The 24,961-nt window shown below is 39.9% G+C and overlaps 3 protein-coding genes across 5 annotated transcripts; 1 reads left to right on the top strand and 2 right to left on the bottom strand.

Moving 5' to 3' along the window:
• Positions 1-72: 72 nt before the first annotated feature.
• LOC114253703 (probable dolichyl pyrophosphate Man9GlcNAc2 alpha-1,3-glucosyltransferase) lies at positions 73-2,095 on the bottom strand. 2 transcript variants are annotated; one of them, XM_012679804.3, is made up of 2 exons: positions 1,954-2,095; positions 73-1,825 (listed from the first exon to the last, which is right to left on the bottom strand). In XM_012679804.3, the coding sequence occupies exon 2, from the start codon at positions 1,761-1,763 to the stop codon at positions 150-152; it is 1,614 nt and encodes a 537-aa protein (XP_012535258.1). In that variant the 5' UTR covers positions 1,764-1,825; positions 1,954-2,095; the 3' UTR covers positions 73-149. The 2 variants fall into 2 exon arrangements, with proteins under 2 accessions (XP_012535258.1, XP_012535257.1); XM_012679803.3 differs by having other exon boundaries at positions 73-1,855; positions 1,954-2,094.
• LOC118648179 (protein BOLA2-like) lies at positions 1,953-2,046 on the bottom strand (the record flags this gene model as incomplete). The annotated part of the gene is given in 1 exon segment (XM_036294498.1): positions 1,953-2,046. A coding segment is annotated over 1 exon segment (64 nt), but the record flags the coding sequence as incomplete, so codon positions are not given.
• Positions 2,096-3,324: 1,229 nt separating the features above from the next.
• LOC105836038 (proline dehydrogenase 1, mitochondrial) lies at positions 3,325-24,586 on the top strand. 2 transcript variants are annotated; one of them, XM_012679796.3, is made up of 11 exons: positions 4,910-5,317; positions 15,380-15,588; positions 15,970-16,151; positions 17,792-17,856; positions 17,942-18,126; positions 18,207-18,381; positions 18,466-18,576; positions 18,673-18,804; positions 18,879-19,078; positions 19,648-19,736; positions 19,836-24,586. In XM_012679796.3, the coding sequence occupies exons 1-11, from the start codon at positions 4,910-4,912 to the stop codon at positions 20,039-20,041; spliced, it is 1,962 nt and encodes a 653-aa protein (XP_012535250.1). In that variant the 3' UTR covers positions 20,042-24,586. The 2 variants fall into 2 exon arrangements, with proteins under 2 accessions (XP_028047381.1, XP_012535250.1); XM_028191580.2 differs by lacking the exon at positions 19,648-19,736 and having other exon boundaries at positions 3,325-5,317; positions 19,836-22,257.
• The last annotated feature ends 375 nt before the right edge of the window (positions 24,587-24,961 follow it).

The following is a 24,961-nucleotide window of genomic DNA, read 5'->3' as shown; positions in this document are numbered from 1 at the left end:
CGTAAGTAGTGTAGCGAGAGAATCACTTGACACATGAAAAAGGGACAGCAATGAAATTCGACTCGGTCCACATGCTTTTCTTAAAAAGTAGATTTATTTATTTACAGTTTTAACAATTTACACATTTCTAATTTCAGTTGCTGCATCGTTTAATGTGACTTAACTTTACTTGCAACAATCTCTTTCCTCAATACAAATAATTGGGTATAATTAAAATATAGAAAGAAAATTAGAAAGTGCCCACATGAATATATCGATACTAGAAGCGGAAATAGATCCGGGTATCTCTCAGGAGGCTTTACAAATCGGCTGATGATAGAAAGAAGCAACACACCTGAAATGGAACTGTAAAACGCGACGAGGAACCAAGACCTTTTACCATAGTCTAATAAATTTGAGAGAGGCTTACTTTTTTTGTGTTGTTTCACTCTACCTTTCGACTTTGATTTACTCTTGTTTAACAAACTGCTTGTTTTACCGTTATCAAATATATCAGGCCATATCCAAAAGACGGAGCTAAAGTAAAAGACCATTGTACCGAGGTAAGCGAGATACAGCTCGTCCTTAATGAACAACGGTAGCATACTAAAATGCGAGATGATCAAGAACCAAAAGCAGGAGAAAGGATCGTTCTGAAAGTACAGCAAGACTGGGACGGCGACCAAGAGAATGGACTTCTCGTGAACTTGAAACGAGAAGAGAAAGAATGCTAGAGCGGAGTTAATCAGGGAGACAAGAAACGCGTTTCTCGTGGGCGATAGGTACAAACTGACGCAACTCGGTAGAACCGCGCACGTCGTCGTTACTAAGCAAATCTTGGCCAATTGCGCGTTTGTGAGGATCCGCCGTAATTTGTAGACAACGTTGATTGCGCACCAGACATTGGCGACTTTGTCTTCAAACACACCCCTGGAAAAGGGAAATAGTCGGAGCACCACGCTGAAGAGTACATCTCTGCTCCGGAGAAATGGCATCCAAACAATGTAGAATGTCAACAGCACCGCGAGGGACACGTACGCGAGTGTGCGGATACAGCGAAACCAGGATCTCAGGGTCTTGCTAGGGGTGTGACGACCCAGGATGTAGAAGAAAAATGGCAGGGCATGGTACAGTTCCATCTGCTTATAGTTCAGCGCCAGGACGAACAGGAGCGAGCTAACAACGAACAAATCTCGCATTATAACGGCCACAGCGGCGACGAAGAGACCCAGTGACACGCAGTTGTACTGAAAGTGCCCGTGATCTATCAGTATCAGTCCTGGATAGATCAGCGCCATAAGAACAGCAGCATCCCGCCTCGTCAACCCAAACACATTGGACTCGTCGACGAACTGACGACCGTTCCACGAGCGTGACGAGGTGACTGTATAAAAGTATACGATCGCTGGTAAGTAAGTCAGAACGTCCGCGATCAGGACGGTCAGTCTCATAAAATGTTTGTGCGCCGCGCTCTCGAATCCCCTGGATTCCTGCAGCTTCACGAAGGAGGGATCTATCCGGTTCGCAACGTGACCTAGCAGGAGGCTGTGGTACGCCGTCAAGGGCGGATAATCCAGACCCCAGTACTGCAGGTCATTATCCGTGGTATTGATGTACCACTTGTCGACAGGCAGGTTCAGCGTGATCTCCTGCCAGTGTCGTTGGGCTTCGTAGTCGCCGTACATTGGAGGCTTGCCCTCCCCGCTGTGGGGATGATAGGTAACGCAGCATCTCAAGAGAACGGCAAAGGAGGTGATCAACGCGAGCCGCAGAGTTTCCTGCATTCTCCCTCGCGCGAGCGGCCCTGAAGTTTGTCGCGCCAAATGAAGTTATCCTCGAATCGAACCTAATCGGCAAGAATTTCGAGAGGAGGTTCCTGGCAAAATGGCACATCATCATGCGCTTTTATTTTGTAAATAACGAAGAAAAAAAGAGAGAAAGAAAAACGAGAGAGAAAAAAGTCGGTCTACGTACCACGTGTAAAGCTTTCAATCCCTCGGTCACTTTGTCCTTAATCTGTTCCTCGCTATACGGCATATTCAGCCGCGATGTTTCTTTAACAGCAAGCACTTGCTGTTAAATGATACTCCGATACGATTAAATATAAACTCTTGTCGGCACCTGTTAGCGTCTACACACTAAAGAAAATACATTAGGTTAGATCCGCTATAATCCGCTACATACGTTGACATACGTCGACGCGGAAATCGCCTGCGATAACGTTTATGATATCGAAGCGATTTATCGTTAGTATCGATATAATCGATATAATTTTATATGTGCCATCTGTTAAGATATTTTTAAAATCCCTATTCTGTATAGATAACTCTATTAGTAACTTACAAGTTTTTCGGTTCATGTCCAAGCTACATTTATTGCAAATTATCATCAAGATAGTAATTATTAATAACTTATTCTTAGAAAGCATAAAACATTTATTATAAATATTTACAAATATACTAAAAATTTATTTTCAAAAAACAGTAGTAAAGATTTTAATATAGATCAGATTATATAGAAATAGATTTTATAGAAATTTTTTATAAAATATATTTTAAAAATGTGTTTAAAAATATTTCTTAATATTTACTTCATATAAATATTTAAATATAGAATGCAATATGTATATACAAATATATTTATTATAATTCTTTTAATACTTATTTTACACTTTAATTTCTTATATATAGATATTTAAAAAATATTATTTTATCAACATTTTATGCTGTCTGGGTTATTACACAGAACTCCATAAATATAAAAAAAAAATAATACAATATACTCAAAAATTATCATCATAAATATGTCGTGTATATATGTTGTCGTGAAATTACATATATTTTTTTAAAGTTATCACTCATATAAGTAATCAAACGCAGGCAACAACAATAAAAGCGCTGTTTCAAATAAGAATAGAATATTATCGAGTACATAAATATATGTTAGGTTTACAAAACATATCATATAGTGTTTTCGATTGTAATGGATTTGAACGATTGTGTCGTTTCATAAATTTCAAAATTATGTCTACATGGATGATTTATATATCAATTATGGTACGTTTACATGATTTTTTTATGTAGATACGTACAGTACCAAGTGATAAAAATTATTATAAATTATATAACAATTAAAATATAAAAAGTAATTAATTTATAAAACTGTTAATATATTTAATAAACTTAATTGTTAATATATCTGATACTAGTACTAGTAAACAATTCTAGAAAGTTGTTTTATAATAACTCAAATATAATTATAAATTCATAAATAGAAATTTTAAAGCATTATAAAACTCAGTTTTATGTATATTTCTTTCAACATAATTTAACTTTAATTTCAGTTTTTATTTGTTTAGAATTAGAAAAAAGATAAAAAGAAAATTAAACCGAGATTAAAATCAGTTTATATTAGTGAACATATTTCACCTTACAACCGCTTACAACATCGTTTATGCTATTGTAGAATAGTCTTTATTTTTCTTTTATTACGCAAAACTCATTTCTATAGGTCCAATGAAACAAAAAATTGGTCCACATACGATAACCAATCATATCTTTATATTCTTTAGAACTGTTCCAACAGAAATCACAAAGATCGTAAGTCATTGGTTACATGGATACGCGAATTGGTAATACACTTTACGAGACGGTATTGGGTTTTGCGTAACAAAAAACTTGTTACGTCTCTGACTAGTTACACGTGCCGCGTCGACGTTACGCCCATGGTCATGCCTACATTATTACGAAAACGAAAACCATAATCTTTCACTTATTTCTTTGAACCGTCTATCTTCTATTTCTTGACAGAAACCGTCTATTTCTTGACAGAAATAATCCCGGGTAATTCGGCACCATTGTGCGCAATGCGTCACCGCGCACATATCGGCGGCTCGCGCATAGGGACATAGAGGGGGAGACGAGAGGCCAATCCGAGTCGCGGTCGCAAGCGCACACCTCCGCCAACGGGCCAATCGGCGCCGCGGAAACGCGGCGGCGTCGGCGGAGCGCTAATCGGGGGCGACCAAGGCGCGTCGGCGAATTCCGATCGACGCGGCGCGTTATATTTAAGCCGTCCGCGGATCCGGAGCGTCCACGGTAACGTAACGTCGGAACGTGGTGTCCCCGGCGAACGAAAATCAATATTTCCGTCGCGTCGCAAGGCAGAGAGAGCAGAACACAGCGGCCGGTCGCCATTTGCCGTGCCAATAACTCGTGCGCGGTCTCCCACATCGTAGGGGATTCTCTCTCTTTCTCTCTTTCTCTCTCTCTGTCTTTCACACGTCGACGGCGTCACGACGACGACGACGACCACGACGACGACGACGACGACGACGACGGGGCCGCTGTCGCCGTCGTCACCGGTCAGTCGCGCCGCGTCGCTTCGCCCCGCGACTCTCGTGTACGTACGCACGTCGTCGCTGGACACGCGCACGTCGTGAGTGTACCACGAGAGGGGACCGAGCCAACGTTAACCAGGAGTAGTAGCAGCAGCACCACCAGGAGCAACGCAGCAGAATCTCACTTCCTTGCGCATCACAGCCTCGCACCTCGGATACTCCGTCCGGGCTCTCGAGTACAGAGATTCTTCATCCGATCTTCGATCACCTCCGAGCATCGTCGTCGGCGAGCCGATCACCCACGCAACTTGTCCTTCGCTCTCTCTCTCTCTCTTTCCTATCCTTCTTTCTCTCCAACCCCCCCCTCTCTCTCTCTCTCTCTCTTCTCTTTCTCTCTCTTTCCCGTTCGTCAACCCGAGGAAGAGCCAAGCCAGCCTCGGCGAGAAGGTGGTATCCCGTTCCGGTGGCGCGGAAGGAGCCGCGTCGCCGACGGTCTCTCTCTCTCTCTCTCGCTCGCCAATAATTCGCTCTCTTCCCTTCCTCCCGCCCTTCCACTCTACCCCTCCCTATCGTTGCCGCGCGCCGAAAACCATGGCGTTTCTGAGGAGTGTGTCGCGACGATGCTGCGCCGGCAAGAAGCTGACCAAGTGCGGCGCGCCGCCGTTCGCCGTAGTCGGCCTCCTGGAGAACGCCATCGCCACCGCAACGACGACGACGACGACAACGGCGGTGGCGGCGGTTACCAGGGCACCGTCGTCGTTGAACAGGCTGGTTGCACAGGTGCGTGGCTATGCCGCCGTCACTTCCTCCTCCGCCGCCGCTGCCACTGACGTCAAGAAGCAGCAACAGCAATCGGCGCCACGGCAGATCGACCCGCTCGATTTGAAGTTTAACGACCCGATCGCCTCGTTCAAGAGCAAGACCACCATGGAGCTGATGCGCGCCTACGTCGTCTATCAGATGTGCTCGATCGAGTACATCGTGGAGCACAACATGAAGGTGAGGATGGGCCATCTGTATACATTCTGATTTTGCCTTGGATCACCTCTGCGACCGTTGATCCTTCGCCGCCTGGCGAGGAAAGATTTGATCTGCGAACTGTACAAATAGAGTCTTTGAAAGTGAACAGTTCGAACGGGTAGATTAAGTGCCGATTAGGTTGGTTATAGGTCAATCTTGGTCTCCTAGTTGCCAGCTAGACCGGCTAGACCGCCGATTGTCCGAAGGATCAGCGATCGGACGCGATTTAATTTAGGGAGGGATAAACAGGAAACGCTGTTTTGAAAATAATTAGCTGAAATAGTTTCTTAGTTCCATCTTTTTCTTTTCTTTTCTAACGATTTTGTTGTTTTTTGTTGAATATAAAAACGTTTATTTATTCTACTCGTCTCACGGTGTCACGGAGTCACGGTGTCAAAAACAAAACGAATTTAAATGACCGTGACTCTTCGAGCTTCATTATAGAATGAATTTTAATCAGTCGGTCATTGATATACAGAAACGATAAGCGACGCGGTATTTCCAGATGATATAATCGATTTATAAATAAGGCCGGAATCTTTTTCACGGTCGAATTAACTAATCGCGATAAGTTTTGGCGATAATTCAGCAGCAACATTTCTCCGGTGGAGACTAACACATTGATAATGTGACTAACACACGATATCCATATACATTTAAATGCACCTGCGACAAGTGCACATATACAGCGTACGAAGTACAAATTTAACTTATTAAACTCTTCAGCCAGCGAGCGGCCCAATTAATTTTCCCAATTTAATTTCAAGTATAAGTATCCCTTTACTTACTTCGACTTAGGAATTTTCGATCAGCTGTTGTGAATTTCGATATGCTATTGACCAGAAATTAACTAGTAGATTATAACGAAGCTGATTAAACATTCGTTAATCAATGATTCAATAAATTTTTTATCGCCAAATACTTTATTGACAGTTACATTTGTAAGAAAAAGTAAATTTAATATAAATTTTTTGATAGCAAATATATTAAGAACTATAATTTAAAAAGAAGACATTTTCTAAACGGAGATCTGTGATGGTTTTTAGTAAGGGATTTAATTATCTCGCATAAACAATGTTTTATTTACGTGAAACATTAATGCTGTTCTAACTTACGATTAAAAGGATTGGAGGGGACACGTGTCGCGACTCTAAATACACGCGAGGAAAAAAAAATAACGTGGAATCACTGCGACGCGGTCTCACCTTACAATTAATCACCGCGCTGCTCGCTAATCCGACGAGACGCGCTAATTACTCGGCTTCTAAAGCGGCGCGAATCCCGCGCATACGTTATGACATAATAGCCATGAGGTAAACAGCCGGTCGCGACGCTGTGGGATAACGCTAACCTTGGCTAACGTGCCTCCTCCGATCTGTGTTACGTGTTACCTCCGGAAGAACGTCGCTCCAACCGGCGTGACGGTCCCTGCGCGATCTGAAAAGCGGGTCAGAGGTCACTCGACCGAGTTGGGGTTCATCCGAACGGATGATGCGACACAATTCCCGCGGGAGTCGCAATGTCGCCCCCGCTGCAATTCGGATCGTGTTTCGTTTTTGCTCGTAGATCAAAAGCTCCGATCCGAGAGGTTTCCAGGGGAGGGCGATCCGAGAGTATCGATTTACCGTCCCTCTAATCACCGTCCGGCCGATCGATAAATCACTCAACGACCGACGCGCGAGCCGTGATCTTATGCGCGATAACGCCGTAGGGAGACCTTGGAAAAATGGGAAAGAAAGAAAAGAGGATGCATCTTTTTCTTCATAATTTGGCAACTCCTTCGTCGAGACTTACGTAACGTTTTCCTCGTGCACGTGATCTTCTATCAGTTGGCGATAGTGTGGCACGACGCGACGTTATTGATTTTACTTTTGCCGGACGCATCGGGTCGATCTAGTAGGAATTTTGCCGCAAAACCGTCGCCGCTGTTGCCGCCGGGCAATTGCATAACCGTCGGGCGCGTCTAAGGATAGACGTGCAGCACGCCCCGGCACGCGGAATCCAATATCGCGAGTTCCTTATTCCGATTCGGAGAACCGCCGACCGCCGTCGATTTTTGCCGATTATTATCATAACGTGGCAACTCTTCATACACGCACAACGACAACGCGTATGCTGAGGTCCTCAAATTACTATTGATTCAATTGGTTTATCTTTCTTAATCGGTTGGTAATTAATCGCTCAAAAACTCTCATTGTTTTCCTCATTGTTTTACCGCGCTGAAATGAAGAGTGAGGTGTTCCTTACCTTGCAAGCTTGTAAATTATGTTGCTTGAAAAAAAAAACATTCATTTACGTTACGAAACAAAAATCGACACACGGTCTCAAACCGCGCACTACTACTTCGCGACATATCATTCTGACATTTAACTTATAATTTGACTTTGTAAATTATATGCAATTATAATAAACGCGCTATGATGACCTGTTTCGAGTACGTTTCGGACTGGCTCGGAGAATTTTAAAAAGATGTTTATGTAAATGTTCTCTCAGAGAAAAGCAGGAAATATCTTTTAGATATTCTAATTAGGCTCAACACTAATAGTCTAAACTTAGTTCATAACATACTTGGTCTTATTGTCGCGTTTAAAGTGCGAAAATGTGATTATACGGATAATTTAAATGCGTTTTGCAAGAAACACAACGAACGTTACTTGAAAAAAATATACTGGAAATAAATTTTCTTATTTTTAGTAAACCATGTTATTTGCATGCAATTACTGCGAATGCATTTCTTTAAAATAAGGGATCATATTTATTTGTTTAAAGAACATATTATAATTTTTCTGTTAAGTAAATTATTCACTAATTATGAAAACTCTTGCGAATGTATCGAGGCAAGCGCTATTTCTTTAACTGAAAATGTGTTATACATGGTTTATTCATCATAGTATAAACCAAGGTATAAAGTTGCGTTTACTACAAGTAAACTTTTTTTTTATTCTTGTCGGACATATTAACTCTATTAAAGTATACGTTTCTGCAAATGTAATAAATTCTCTATCTCTCATAAGTAACAAACACAAGTATTTACTAAAATGTTATTTTTCTTAAATTAAAACGTTTGAATTCGAGATAAAAAAAATTTATTTACTAGATTTCAACGGGTAATTATACTCTACTATGTAATGTTAAATCTGAATTTGATCCAAATTATTTTTTCAACAGAAAGTCTTTTAATTTCAACGTTTCGGTTCATTATAATTAGGAAAAGATGCTTTAAACATTATCTATTTAAAGTTAAATTTAATTTTCATCATTATATTTGCTAAAATTAAGAACATTTTTTTCTCAGTGTACAAAGTACACCCTGTCTAACTGTCGAACTTTACGTAACGTAGAATTCGTTACGTCCGTCGACCGCACGCAATCGCGCACGGTAAATCATCCCAACCGGATGTGAACGTTCCACCGTTGTTTGATTAACGTCTCGGTCATTTGACGCGACATAATTCAACGACATGACACTAATTGTAAAACGTCGCATTTTTACGGTATCGGTCAGACGGCAAGTATTTTTTCTCCCCGCAATTCCCCCCCACCCCTCGACGACGACGCGAACGTGAACTGTTTCCCTTTTCTTCTTCTTCTTCTCGACACTTCCGTATCGATCGTGCCCGTTCCGATGTCGGTTCTCTGTCAGTTCGCCGCGAGTCTTGGTAATAATTCTCATATCGCGGATAAGCGATATACCAAGCGTATCCTTGGATTACGAGGAAAATCATAAATGTGACGTTAATAAAAAAAAAAAAAAACAGGACGAGACCATTAGTTCGCGTGACAATAGCGTCAAGCTGTGACAATTAGCACGGCTTGGATTTTATCGCAATCTTTTATCATGATAGTCTTTTGATTTGTCATGAAATATCGCTAAAGGTAAATAAAGGCTTATTCTCGAATAAAAAAATTAATATTAAAAATTAAAATATTGAGAAGAAAAGAAAGATCTTTTCTTTCCATGCCACATCGTTCGTCGCAGCGGAGCTTTCTATTTTCCTGTCGGAACCTTTTTCCGATTTCGATAGTCAGAATTTAAATTTAGGTCGCGAGATCAAAGTGCGAGGAAGGAATTTGCAGGAAGGAATTAATTCCGGAGCTATGAGAAATCGCGGAGCTGTGAGCTCGCGTGCGTTCCTCCGCGGTTCTCGTGGCTCACGAACGAACGAACGAACGAAAGCTGCCGCACGAGAGAACGTTGCGGTAGTTCGCAAAAAGTCGCGCATCGCTCGCCAACATCGGTGCAACCCTGAGAACGTGACCTGACCTTAAGGGGAGGGGACATTGGCTGTCTCGTTCTCGAGCCAGACTCCGCTCAGACGGTGTGCCAGACCACCGGCCGGCATTTCCCATGCGCTTTCCATAAATATTGCACAGCAGCGTAAATCGGAAAGTGGATGATCCGAAAAAAGAAAAGCCGATCTTAAAAACCGACAGTTCTTAATGAAGTTATTAAGCTAAAGGTAAAATCTAGAGCGGCAAATAAACAATCCGACGCGGGGACGTTTAGAGTGATTGGTCAATTAGTCAGTGATAGTAGTAAATTTCTCTGAATAAATATTGAAGTTTTCACTCGAGTCGTACTATTACTAACACTTCGCTGCTCGATTATTATCACGAGAGAGCGATTCGCTCGAGAAACATTTATTTTTCTTCCTTTTTTTTCTCTCCGTGTAATTACCTCGTTATTACCTTGTGCATACACGTAGTTACGTTTTTCAACGGAAATAAGCGGTACGTGGTGCGAGTGTAAGATCGATATCGGGTCTTCGTCGCGTCGCTACACAGTTGGAAAATTTAATATGTCTAAATTGCATGTCCCAAACAAACAATTCAAATTTTTGTTAAGATATCAATTTTAACGCAAGACATGGGTAGAAAATAATACAAATATTATATGTAGCAAGAACACAAAAGGTCTTGCAACAAAACGTGGTAGCATATTTCATTGGTAAAATAATTAGTTTACTGTATAATATGTTAGCATGCATATGTTATTTATTTATTCATAAGTTGTATTATTTTAATGTCAAGAAATATTGAATATCAATTTAACGTAAAATATATTTAAATAACAATTACATTATGTAAAATGAATAATTGATTATTAAATATTCTACGAGAAAATTTTAGCAAGAACCGGTTTTAACATAAATGCAAAATGTCTTCTATTGTGTACGTTGAAAAATAAATTGGGTGTTTAATTACATGTCACGGGTGAGATTTGAATTATTAGAGTCTACTAGAAGAGAAATGAAATAATTAATATTTGGGTCAACGGTTCTGTCGGGGCCACATCACTTTGTCCGTCCCTGATTCCATCTCTCGCGAATTACAATATTACGTTTTCGTTACGCAATACTCTGCGATGGATCGCCCGGCGTCGCCGCGTCTGTCGCTCCCGCGTTTATCGCGCATTGATTGCACTCTCGCTCGCCTTCTCGAACTCATTAGCATCCTCGAGAAGTACTCTCTGAATCCTTCAATCGAACTTCCTTGATACATCTCGCTTTGTTCGCACCCGGTATCTAATAATACTAAACCGTGCGCGTCTTATTTCTCGCCTGGCTCGTGGAAAAATCGGAGCAGCTTCAATAATTCTTAAAGGTCCACGTGCCTGACACAGATTAACCTTTCGCATCTCTTTACGTAACCTCTTATTTTATTTCTCGCGAGTCCGGCAAGAAGACGGCTACCCGGCTACTATTTCGTCAAATTTTTTCCGAGGTTGACGTTGCATCGTTCTCGCATTGTGCCCCAAAACTTGGCTGTATCTGGCGTGGCAGTTGGGCAAACAGACCGACCGACCGTAGTATTCCTTTCCTTCGGCTTCTCTTGGCCGGTACGCCCGTTTTAGAAACTTCCACACGCTCTTGACACACCCGGATTTCGGTCCTCGCACACGTGAGTGCTTCCGCCGGCTGATGTGTGACGTAGGAATGCCTCGAGAGTGTGGTCATATGTCGTGTCAATTACGCAGAATGCGTCCTCCACACGCGCGGGAGACGAGTGCCGGTCGATCAGTTATAACGATTCGTACGAGTAATCTCAAGGTTGTCCAGTTCCTCTGGCGCTTCCTTGCGCGATCGTGAACGAACGAAACGGAGAGACGGATTGGCCTTCAGAGCGAGTCGTCAATTCGATCCTATTGACTACTCGCCTAAATGCCAGCTCCCACACCTCTCGACTCTGTGTGCTGTAAAGTTCCACTCTTATTTCTTTTTTTTAGTCGTACTTTTATCGCGTAAACTGTATGGAGAATTTGTACCGCACGTCAAAATTAACAATATGAACGCAGTTTAGACGATAAAGTTTTACAATTTTATATTCGACTAAGAAAACACTAATATTAATATGAACTCATTGGCACGTAGTCACACACGCAGTATTTATAATTAACTAGCATTGTACCACACACTTGAGAAGGACTAGAACTTCGATCGAAATGTTGGACATTTTTAATTAATTAATAAAAGGATTGTCAATTTAATCGACTTATAAATTCAGTTTTTTCTTATTCATCTTCTCTGGCGATGATAAAGATTATATTTAATTTTTGTTTATTTTTCTCCTCTTTCCTTCAAATTGTAATTCCAAAGGTAAAATCAAATTACACTGGCGATTGCCGATTGAATTGCGATTGGAATTCTCCTGTTAAAATATCTCGATAACTGCTTACTATATTCCAGAAGTATGACGAACATCACAGTCGACTATTTTCGCTTCTGAGATGTTACCAATATTAACTAACGTTGTTTAACATTTTGCACAACAAGATATCTTTTGTTCCGAAGATATACAGAGGTTATAGCGATCACAATTGCTAATCACAATCGGAAATGTGATTGCATGATTGAAAATCGCTAATCGCTAATCAGCAATCGCTAGTGTAGTTTCTTTTTAAATCCCACTGTCAGCAAGCAATAATATCATAAATAATATTATAAATCAAAGAATATGATAAACGAAAAGTGATGATACTTGTGTAAGTTTAATATAGCAGACTTAACGAAATTCGATTTGAAATTCGCATTCCATATGCATTACGATCCGTAATTAATGTTTCTGTTTCCGATGGAATTAGCAAATCATCGCAGGTCGAGTGCTTAGATTAAAACGGCAAAGATTAACAAATTGACAGATTTATTGATGCCGATCAGCAGTTTCCGAAATGAATTCATCATTATCGACGTTATTTCAAGTATACGCGTAATCTCTTATCTGTCGCAGGTTTTTCCCCCTGTTTATTTACTGACACAGTAATGCCTATCATCCTGCAAAACCCGTCGACAGCCAATCTTTCGATCTGATCGGCGTCAGATGAATCTAAAATTATGATAGACACGAGTTACTCGATCCGAACCATTCGGTGTCTCGCTCGTAAGATATTGGTCACGACGACACGAAAATGCTGTTAAAAATACGTGACGGGGATGCACTTGACGCCCAAGGTAATTCGCGGCCGGGAATTTTTCTAGTTCGATCGCAACCTGCGCGTATATCGTCGCGTTTTCCAGTTGCATCACGAGACGTAAGGTAATACAGTTCGACGAACCGTGCGGATGCCAAGAACTGCATTTATCACTGTCAAACTGTACATAATAATATACTTATGTATCGTTCGCGGTGGATGTACCCGGGGTATAAGCGGGGCGAATAGCATAGTAATTTAATTCGATCGATAAAGAATAGTGTTTCTCGCTTGTTTGATCGCTCAGGCCGCCCGAGTCTCGAATGACTAACCGATCGCATTTGTATAACGTCATTTTCAAACAATGTGCCGAGCTCCGCTGCTGGTTTTGGCACGCACCGGCGAGACTGATCTGATTAATTCCGCGTGGCGCAACTACGTGCAACGTGACGTCGGTGACAAAGTCGACACTCGTAGACCTCTTTGGCTAACGCGGGAGACCGATCAGCTGGGATGATGCGTTCGCGGTTGGACCGCAATTCTCCTCGCTCTTCTTACAATTAGCGGGCGGAATACGAGAACACGGATGTAATTGCGTTACGTATACAGGGAATTTGTCACCACGACTGACATGAGCGGGTTTTATCAAGCGAGTTACGCAGACGCGCGCTGCTCTGTTTAGGCTTATCAATAGGTATATATAACGTTGGCAAACATTTCGGCGAGCTCCCGGGAGGCCCCCGAGTTTGACAAACATAACAATGACTTAAGTGGCGACGTTAAGTATATACTCGTCGTCGGTGTAACGTGTATCGACCTAACCTGTCCATCTATTTGTTTAGCACTTGAGAAACCGCATTTCCAGTTTACTTTGAATTATCACTTCGCGTGATTACGAGCTTTCCTATTTATGACTGTGCGCTTTGTCGCTCGCGTCTAATGAAAGATTGAAGAGTTCTTTTAACCGTGCCTAACCGTCTTCGGTTATAAACTTTATCATTGTCGCAATAGAATGGAAACAAGTAATAAACTCTACGCCACGCGCCTATATTACGAATACGTATATGAAAACTTTCTCAGCGTAATAAAAAATGAAAAGAAGTCTTATGAACGACGGTAAAATTAGAATCGACTTCCAGGCGCGCCGTTGCTGGTTTTCCGTTGCATCCCAATTTTATTTCTACGATTTCATCTGACGAAATCCGACCGGATGGAGACAAGGGGAAACGATTGCAATTAGCGACTTCTTTTCTTTAGAGATTCTCTAATCAGAATGTAGACATGGGGCAATACATTCACACGCGAATTGAAAAATTAAGAAAGTGTTATCTATCTCCAGTCTATTTTTCTTATTTCTTTTTTTCTTTTTGCTCGAGATTTGAAGAGAAATATCAGATTAATCGATATCAGATATGTTCAGAGCCTAAACTTCCTGTCTTTGCAAAATTGTTTCTATTTTAATAATATCTGATTAATCATACTTCCTTTTACTTAAACTCGCGTTTCATTGCAGATTATTTCTGCTGTTTATCTTTCATCAAATTCATCGAGAATCATTGAGACATACATATGTCTCGTCGATTTATATCGCAAATGTCAATTTATTCTTATCTAGAAATTACTTTGCGCGAATGAATCGCTTCCTCTCTTGGAAAGTGAGAGATTTATCCACTTATCAATTTTTTAGAAACGATCGAATTCTATATAAAATTCTTCTATATAAAAAGATAAAAATAGGCGATACGTGCATACGTTAAGGAAAATATTATAAAAGAAGAGAGCAAACAGGACGACCCGAAGAGCAATTTGATACGCCAACATTATTTGATGTTTTCATGCCCATTACATCCGATAAGGTATATGACTGATGTATGGTGCTATACGATCTATAATCGTCGACTCGTTACACGGATGACGGGGTGTAAATTATAACGGATCATCGTTAGCATCGGACGTCGGTGCTGTTAGCGAACAATTAGCGTTTGCTTTGGATCTTACGATGAATATACGGTCGTGTTTATATTCGCCGGTACGAGCGTGTATCTTTATACATAAAAATTCATTGATATGCCTCATTACTTTGTATCTTATCCTCTGAATATGCTTTATTCTCGTGTTGAAAAAATATTACAATTTTCAAAAGAAATGCGGAAGTTGTATTTCATTTTTCAACCATTTAAAACGCTACTGAAAAATTTAACAGTTACTAATCTTCTTCTTATATTTATTCCTATTTTACGTGTTTGATCTTTTGTATTTTAAGTTCCCTGTCTTTAATTTGGTTATAACTTTTAACGGCGGGAGGGATGAAAGGATAATTCCACGGAAGCGTGCATTCCGTTCCTCCAGGGGATCGATATTCAGATTTTACCTTTAGGCGTAGCCTTTAGGCGCAATGTAACCCACATTTTTATTGCGAGGCCGTGCTGCCTACGATAACGAAGTTTTCGCTCTCTCCGCGCGATTACGTAACGCTCGTTCCAAAACTGAATCTCAGACGAAGCATTAGCTGCGATTTTATTTTTACACTTTTCTTCGTCCTCGCGCTTTACGTTACGTTACGTTACCGTTGCTGAGTTTCAACGTCAGCGAAATAATACTAATTAATGTCTCACTGCTTGAATTGTTTACAGTTCATGAAACTAGCGAAGGCAATACTGGGCGAAACGATGTTCACGAAGCTCATGAAGGCGACATTTTACGGTCACTTCGTCGCCGGCGAAGACGAGGTGCAGATCACTCCTGTCTTGGAGAGACTGCGGCAATTTGGTGTTAAACCGATCCTTGATTATTCCGTCGAAGAAGACATCTCGCAGGAGGAGGCTGAACGGCGCGAAATCCAGTGAATATTTGTTTTACATATTTTTGCGACCGTAATGATTGTGCCATTGCGATTATTGCACGTTGATTTTTTTCATTTTTTCGTACAGCGTCCTTGCAAGAGCAGCTCGCTGTTTCGTGACTCGAGTCCCTTCGTCAAGTATGAAATTTAAGCCTGTGTATCGTTTTACCGCGCATACCGTTCTTTATTTGTATTCTTGCTTATCTTGGCTTTATTTAAAAAAAGAAAATTAAACTTAAATTTTTATCGACATGTGACATCCTGCGCGTATGGAAAAGTCAGAACAGAATGTAAAAAATGTAAAAACCAATCGAATGCAGGTGCAAGATTGCGATAATAATATCTAAACAGCGGAAGATATTTGGTATTCTTCCATTTCAGAGCCTCAGTGTCGGAAGCTGGTGACGAGAAGAGGGAAGGCCCGCTGAAAAAGTATCACGTGGAAAAGTCGTTCGCCGATCGGCGATACAAGGTGTCGTCGGCCAGAACATATTTCTACCTGAACGAAGCGTCATGCGAGCGAAACATGGACATATTTATCAGGTGTCTGGAGGCTGTGTCGAGTGAGTCACGGACTTTATTTTTAGCTCGATATAGACTAGCATTTGAAAAATTCCCTTCCTAATCTCCGAGCATTCTTAGTGGCGCAATTTGGAGTTACACAAGATGCCTGTCACAATCCGGTTTAGAATTGATTTTTCGCTCGAGTCTCTTGAACTCGAAATAGCAAAAATACTTTTGCTATCAGAAATTTGTGTTTGTTTTTTCTATCGTCTGGATCTTTTCCGCAATTTACCGCAAATGGGCAAGCGTAAGTAACAAAGATTAAATTTACGAAGTGTCGCAGACTGATTTTTTTCGCAATATCTAAGCTTTTTTTTTTAAGTGTCTCTTGACCTTCGGATATTCGAACAATACAGATGGCCAAACGCGTTACGTATCTTTCACCACCCATGGAAATCGATCTCCCGATTTATTATCTGTCAAGAATACTGCATTGCTATTATCGTACCACTTGATCCTCACGTGATTATTATTTCGCGATTGTAATTATCGATTTTGATTGCGTGAAGATTAATATTCGCCGCATGATATCTATTCGAGCACTATCCGACAATCGAAGTGTGTAGCATGAGTTTGAAGATGTATAAAATTAATGAATTAACAAATAAATATATGGTGCACTTAGACGAAAATGAAACGTAAAATTATATTTAATCAAATTAATTTACACTTAAAAATTTTAAAATTATATCGAGAGTATTGACATAATTTATCGTCTTATGAGTAATTTATTACAAATATAATAAAATACTTAATTTACAAAATGTTACATTTGCGATAAATTGCGCAAATGTAACCGTGTCGATACTCGCAATGTTATTTTTTAATTTTTTAATTGTGTGATTAGTATTGAGTTCTATTAAACTATTATTTTAATAAAACCTATGTAACACAGCGGAGGGACTGTGTTTCCGGGGAAGGGGGATAATAGCATATAATTACAGGGGCGCGACTCCGACGTCACAAAGTCGCGTGCAAGATCGATCGCCGCATTCAGCGAATTTTCGGTTTTCGTTGACGCGAAAGCAACACATCTTCTTTCGATGACGACAAAAGTATTACGTTTGGCAATCTACGAAAACGTTGTCAAAGTCAAAATACGAAAAAGAGGGACAAACAACACGTGTTCTCGCATCTTTCGATCTTTCGAAATTTCGCGAGTCAGACATCCAGGCCACAGTTCTACACTCAGCTATAAATATCGGTACGTGAGCGGATCACCGTTCGCGCTTTTCGCCCAAATTATGTGACGTAATGTTCCGGGGGACATTTGACGGACAAAAAGTTGTCACAGGTTGACTGATGTCTAAGAAATAAAATGGAACATAAAAAAAATCGATATAACATGGACTCTGTATAAAGTATATTGCTTCGTAAACTTTTTACAGAAGATGAAGTTAAAACTCTACAGTTGAAATATCCTTCTCAGAATATTACTACCCATTCCCAAGCCGATCCTTATCCTGGTAAGAAGATCCTACTTTATTTTTTTCCATTACAATCCTCTATTATACTCCTTTTCTATTATTAGTCTGAAATAATAAGAGTTTTCTTGCATGCTTTTATTTCTTTTACAAAAGAGCAATCAACTTAATGCATTGTAATATAACATGACATAATATGAAGTATGATTTTGTAGGTGCTTCGATGGGAATGGGCATCACAGCCGTCAAATTAACGGCTCTCGGTCGGCCGCAGCTTCTGGTTAGTAACTTCATTTTTATTGGTGACATTAATTGTCCATCTGTAAATGCCAGTAACGGCAATAAAAATGCAATTTGTGTTTCAGCTACAATTGTCAGAAGTAATCATGCGTGCACGGCAGTATACGTCGGATGTTATCGGTGGCGAGGGTGCCGTTCTGGCCCATCACGCGAAGCCTGATGATTTTAGGAAAAAGTTCGAGGAGGCACGCATTAAAGACGAGGCGTCGGTGCAAAAGTTCCTTCAAAAAATTCAGTCGGATAAGGAAGGGTACGGACTTTAAGACCAAGACCTATAGTTTTTATGTAGAACAGTATTGAGAACACATTGGATATTTTTGTTTTACGCAGTGTGATTCATCTATTTCCGTGGAGCGGTATTCTAGACGAAAATTACGAATTGAGCGAAACGTTCCAAGTACCTGATATTAAAACGGGCAAAATGGTTAGGCTAATGTCGCAGCTCACATCCAAGGAAGAAGAAATGTTCAGGAATATGATCAGGCGTCTAAACAATATCGTCTCGGTATGCGCTAAATAATAAAACTTTTTATCAATTATTTGAGACTTATAATCAGTAGATAAATAAATCATTCTTTTTTTCTTTTAGGTAGCCGACAGCTTGGACGTTCGTATCATGATAGATGCGGAACAGACGTACTTCCAACCGGCCATCTCCCGCTTGACATTGGAAATGATGCGCAAGTACAATACGAAAAAGGTAATGTCCTAACGTTCTCAGGAGATCGCGACATTATCACTTAGCTACTTTTCAGTGAATGATAATCTCACTGCCAAATGTCGGTCTACTTCTCAGGCTGTGGTATTCAACACTTACCAGACGTATCTACAAGACGCGTTTAACGAGGTGAAAACGGATCTCGAACAGTCGGAACGCCAAAACTTTTATTTTGGTGCTAAACTCGTTCGCGGCGCGTACATTGAGCAGGTGGGTGAACTTTTCTCGTATTTTTCGAATAAAGTTTGCTGAATGGCGTGAAGTACCGAAGACCTTTCATTCAGGAAAGGGCAAGGGCGGCAGCTATGGGTTACCCGGACCCCACGAATCCAACATACGAGGCGACAACCGAATCCTATCATAAGACACTCATGGAGTGCTTGAGGCGGATGAAACAGTACAAGGACAAGGGAGAAGATCCCAAGAAAATAGGAATTATGGTTGCCTCGCACAATGAAGACACTGTGCGTTTCGCGATCGAAAAGTGAGTATCACCGTGATTTAATTCTGTTGTTATTATTTAATGCGAAAGAATATGTACATTCTGTCTATATAAAATAATATCTATTTATTTAATCTAATTAACAATTTAACAATTAAAATCAAGAGGCCAAACAGATGATGGTCATCAAAAGAGTTTTAGTGCTCAGCAATATTTCTTATGTGATTTTATGTACATTTTTTAATTTTTTAATCTATACGCTGTTACTTTCCATCTTGAAATCAAGATTTATAAATTGAACAGAATAGTAATACCATAAATAGAATAGTAATATCATAATATCTTATAATAAAAGTCTTAAAATATTGCAAAAAACTTATTACTAATTAGAACTAGAATATGAAAGCAAAATTACATAAGAAATATTATTGAGCTATCCTATAACTATTTTTGTTGACCTTTTCTTTCTCTTTTTTCTCGATTTTAATTGTGTTATATATATATCACGGTCTTATATACATCTTATATTTGGTCTTATATACATCTTATATTCGGTCTTATATCGCATCTTATATTTATTATTATTGAAAGTATCTGTTTACGTTTTTTAGAATGAAAGAAATCGGGATTTCGCCGGAAGATAAAGTCATATGTTTTGGTCAATTATTAGGAATGTGCGACTACATAACATTTCCATTAGGTAATAATTGCTACAATAATTAGTACAATAATTGCTTCAATTCGAGTATTTTTCACGCGATAAGATAAGGTATACACATTCCATCGAATAAATTTCCAGGTCAATCCGGTTACTCCGCATATAAGTACATCCCGTACGGACCGGTTAAGGAAGTACTACCGTACTTGTCACGGCGCGCGCAAGAGAACCGGGGCATACTTACAAAGATCAAGAAGGAGAAACGGCTGTTATTGAATGAAATCACGAGACGTATAGTGCGCGGCAAGATCTTTTACAAACCTAAGGGCAATTACACTCCGGTTTGAACAGTCGATCCGTTTAGTTGCACACAGACAGAATTTTAAGTATCAAATTTAAGTAGTGATTGTAAATTATCGAGAACTCTCCTGAAAAAAACTTGATACGGGCACTTCGAATTGAAGTAACTGAAGTAACTTGACGGACCTGTTACTGTGGTATTCGAAAGAGAGAGGAGCGTCATGCGCGCACGAGTGTACACGAGACTTAAGGGTATACGCAGTGCTATCTATTACGTAAAAATCGCCTTAGTATTGTATTGTCAAATTTACCGCAGCTCAAATCCGTTGAGTAAAGCTACAGTATGTATCCATTGCTCGTTTCGTTCATCGTTATTAAAGAGGATGTCAGTGATTGTGCTATAATCTAGTTTCATAACATGATGTTTTCACAGAAATCGAGCAAAAAACCAACCTATTTTCATGGCTACAAAATTAACAATAATTTTTTTAAAGATAGTTTGCATATTTTCTGTGAATTGATTAGATTGATCGGCAGCTTTTTCGCAATGAAATGCAATGATGATAACGATTGGGAGAAACTTTACTTGGTTGGTTTTTTATTTTAACACATTTGCGTTTTTTTCAAGTTTTATAATTTTTTTAAGAATCTCGTCGAATATTTTTTCATGTGTACATAATATACGCGTGCATCAATTATTTATGATTCGTGTTTACCTAAATGTCTTATCGTCCATAATATCTATAACATTAAAAAAGGAATAAGGAGGGATAAAAAGAAGCACAAAGGTTATTTCGCAAATCCGGATATATGATTCGTCATCATTTTATTTACATGAACATAGAACATGAATCGCTTACAACATTCGCGATGCATACAATTATCAAGAAAAATGGATAGCAACTGCATCGCGAGCGCTTAAGCATATAACGTCGCCGATGAGCGTTTTAATGCGATCTGTGAAACAGTGAAGGAAATATCATTGTCTAAGTAAAGGAGAAGAGACAACAAATAACACGCGTATTAAGAAAAGATAGTTTTTAGCAGTGCGACGATATAACAGGGTGAAAATAAATAAGATTCAGGAGTATCTTAGCGAGAGACGTGCGAATTTTCAAATGCTCTTGGGTAACAGGAGAAAGAAAGAAAAGGAGACAGAGTCGTTCTTCGTAGTGCACGCGTGTCGAATCGCGATGCAAAAGTGATTTTGGGCTAGTACAATGTTAATGAAAGTTGGAGAGATGTGAGAAACGCGATATTTCTTTTGTGATACGTTAATAGCCGTAGTTCAATGACACACGTATACGTACACGATATTAGTCCCACTTCGCTTCAGCCTAAGATTACTCCTCGCCTTACAGAATAATCCGTAAGAAAAGCGTACCGCGCTGGTGGAGAACACCGCAAATATTATTGATAAAAGAAAATATGCACTCCGTCATCCTTATTGTTTCTTTCCAAGAAAAAAGATGAAGATTTTAATAATAAATTCATGCCGTGATTCAAATAAGAGTTTTAAGTATTAACGAATCCTTATTTTCATCTGTCATGAGATAAATTATTACCTCGAAGGGAGGACTTTATACCGAAGATTAGGCAATGATCTGATTGATTGAAAGGAGAGAATTGCATCCAGTCTGAGACGTTATAATCTAGCGTTACTCGTCGATGTTGATGCGAGGCTGTAATTCGCGATTTCAAAAATCACGATCATGTAATCAACGATCAGCAAGTTACGATATAATTTAGCCTGTAAGATTGTACAAGCGTTTCCAAGTTGCGTAGCGCATTCTGATATTCTCAGGCCAGTATATTTTCTTTTATACTCGCGATAAACGACTCAATAATGTATTCCTCCAGTCGGTACTATTACCTTTCTTTTCAAACTCACAGATTATACTCATTTCGTTTCTCTGGGCGATCTGTACGCGAGTGCAGTCATTTGTGATCTCCTATCTTTTTGCTGTATACGTTATGCGAGAGCGTTTACGTTCAGAGTATGTATGTATGTAGCCTACATTTATACACGACTGTAATAATCCAAACGAGATACGTTTGCGTAGAGTATTTACTCGCTTCGTAGAGACGCATTGCGTGCGCGACATTGATCGATTCGCGAGAAGAAAGGAAAGGTAGAGTATAGAGCGGACCTAAAATTTTCGCTATGTGTTGAATTCAAATGCTGAAAGAGAGAGAGAAAGGAAGGAAAAACGAGAAAACATGATCGATGAAGGAATAAATAAAGGGGCATTGTTACAAGTTACACGGGCTAATAGCTAAAATGTTTCCATGTGTTTATGTGGTGTATATTGAATGTCCATTGAATGTGTGCTTGCATACATGCATGCGTGCGTGCGTGCGTGCGCGTGCGTGTATTTCTAAACGTTATACAATTGATAAATTTGATTGAAATCTAAGGCTTTTTTTAAAGCCGACTAATTCGTGCCCTATCACGCTTTCGCGAGAACTACTCGCGGTCCCGTTAAGGTGTAAGATGCTGACAATAATTTAGATAGACAATGTTAACATATAATAGATATGTGAGTCCTGTTACTTGCATTTATGTTACTCGTTGGAAGCTGGAAGAGAATGGAGCGCAAGAGACCGATGATGCGTCCTGGGGATGTGGAGGTGTTTATTAGAAATCGATGACGAACCGTCGCGAAACTTCCGCGTACTCCGATTTGAGTACTCGATGTTTTACTGCCAAAGTGTTCAGGTGGCGATGAGATTGATCCATTAATATCCTTTCTAGTTGAGTTTCCCAATAGTCTTGCGTTTTAGGAGATAATTTCGCTGATCTTCTCTTTTTTTATTATACTTATTGACAATTATTCTCTTTGTCTCTCTACGTGCAATATATTTTTTTTTATTTAATTGACGCTTACGAGTGTCGATAGTTAACTAGTCCTAGCAAGTTTTTAGAAATTACATTGTGTCGTTAAATCAACATTTGTTGATAAGGAAGATCGGCGAAATCCATGTCATGAGTTTCGGTGATTAGCGCTTTTAGTGTATTAGTTTACAAAGTACAAAAAAAAAACGAATAGACAACTAACGATCTCTACGATGAAAGTAATTCCAAAATATAAATTAAATATAAAAGAGAGGAGAAAGAAGATAGAGAAGTGCGTGTGAGATAATTAGAAGGGAGCGTGTTTGCTTTTTCTTGGGGATAATCGTAGATGGGTGAGTGATCTCGGGAGTGGCGATTTTGCGCATCGCGCACGAAAGTTAATTAAAAGCGTCAATCGATATAAAATAAGATAATATTTATTATTTCAAGAAATACAGATAATATATGCCTTTCCTCAATGCCACTGACGATATACATTCCTTGCACCGCGTCTCGCTAGGACACTGAACGTTCTTCTCGCTTCCTCTTTTTCCCCTTCCTCAGACGGCTCCTGTTTTTCTTCTCGCTCCGTGGGCAATCGGCCAGCGATCCTCGGCGAACCGGAAATGAGCAAGTTTATTGCTGAGTAAAAAGTACAGGTTTATCTGCGAGCATTTTTTTGCGTCCTAGCGGTTTTTTCTTTCCTTTCACACTTTCTTGAAACCTCGCGTTCTTCCTTCTCGTTTTATCCCTACGTCGTCCTGCGATTCTTACTCTCGATCAAGCGTAATACGATTAACTCGAACATCGGAAAACATGTATGAGGCGCATAAAAAACTTTACCGTAAAATGGGAGAAGTTTGTGCCGACGGAAGCGCAGAAGAATCCCGGAATTTCTTTCGAAAGTACACAATTGAATCATGGTTCACTTTTGATCCGCAAAATTATAATCCTTAAAGTACTGTGATAAAAGATATCCTTTTGGTATCGTCGTGAATTTATCGATTTATTTATTTCGCGCGATCAATTTTCTATTATTTATTTAACTTAGTTCAAAAATGTTTAAGAACTTATATATATATTTTCAAGTTTCTACAAAAATGTATTTTGAAAAAATGTATTATTTAATTACCTTTGAAATTTTTAAAAACTTTCATTGATAGAAATCAGTCGCGCACATGATTCATGATGGTACCTTAAGGGTCAATTTGAACATTATTATTTTCGGTTCGAAATTACTATTGCGTACATCCAATTGGATAACAAAAGTGCGACATGAATTGTGAGATGAAAAAAAGAATGAAATTTATAGATTACTTTTTTCGCGTTAAAGGATCTGACGCAGAAAGCTACCCCCGTCAATGCGCTCTCGTCACATTCGCGGTGGTCGCCGTCTTCGTCGTGGGGAGGGAGATGAAAGTCAGGTTCCGTTTCCGCCGGATGATGTATGTCACTGATATGTTACCCCCGATCGTTCTAATTTAACATTCGACTCGCCTACACTTGTAACATTAAACGAGATAACACTTATTAATCTCCCTTAAACTTTACACGATTACAGTTTCGCATTTGCTTAGCTCCTAGAGATCCGTAACAAAAACATCAACGGTCTGCAAATCGGGAGACGATTACGATTGCCGCTAACACAATCAGGGAAGGTGTCCTAAACGTCTAAAATCCTAAACGTCTCGTAAACGGGCGACACTTCCGCACAAATGACCGCATCCTTGCCTTTCTTAGTCTCAAAAAAAAAAAAGTAAGGAAGGTCGCCCTTGGTAGTAGTCTATTCGAGGGGAAATACTCTCCCCGTCGTCACACGCGATTCATCATCGACGAGTTGTCGTCATAAAAAAATCTTACCCGAATTTCGTGTGATATTTAAATCGTTAAAGGCGCTTACAATTATCGCTGGACTCGCCTCTAGGCGTCGATTCGTCCTCGATCCCGACGCCGAGATCGCTAATCCAACTTCGCGGATCAGTGCTAAGGCGCTCGCGCACATTATTATTTCACATGAGATCGGCATATAAAAGGATAGGAGTCGTTTCGCTCTAAAAAAAAAAAAAAAAAAAAAAATTCGATGCGCCCGCGCAAGGCTCGCACACGAGCGTCTACTAGATAAATAGGGAGA

The sequence above is a fragment of the Monomorium pharaonis genome, unplaced genomic scaffold (genome assembly GCF_013373865.1).
Source record: "Monomorium pharaonis isolate MP-MQ-018 unplaced genomic scaffold, ASM1337386v2 scaffold_264, whole genome shotgun sequence".
Classification (NCBI taxonomy): Eukaryota; Metazoa; Arthropoda; class Insecta; order Hymenoptera; family Formicidae; genus Monomorium; species Monomorium pharaonis.
The sequence above is the reverse complement of the archived record's forward strand: the minus strand, read 5'-3'. Positions and strand labels throughout refer to the sequence as shown.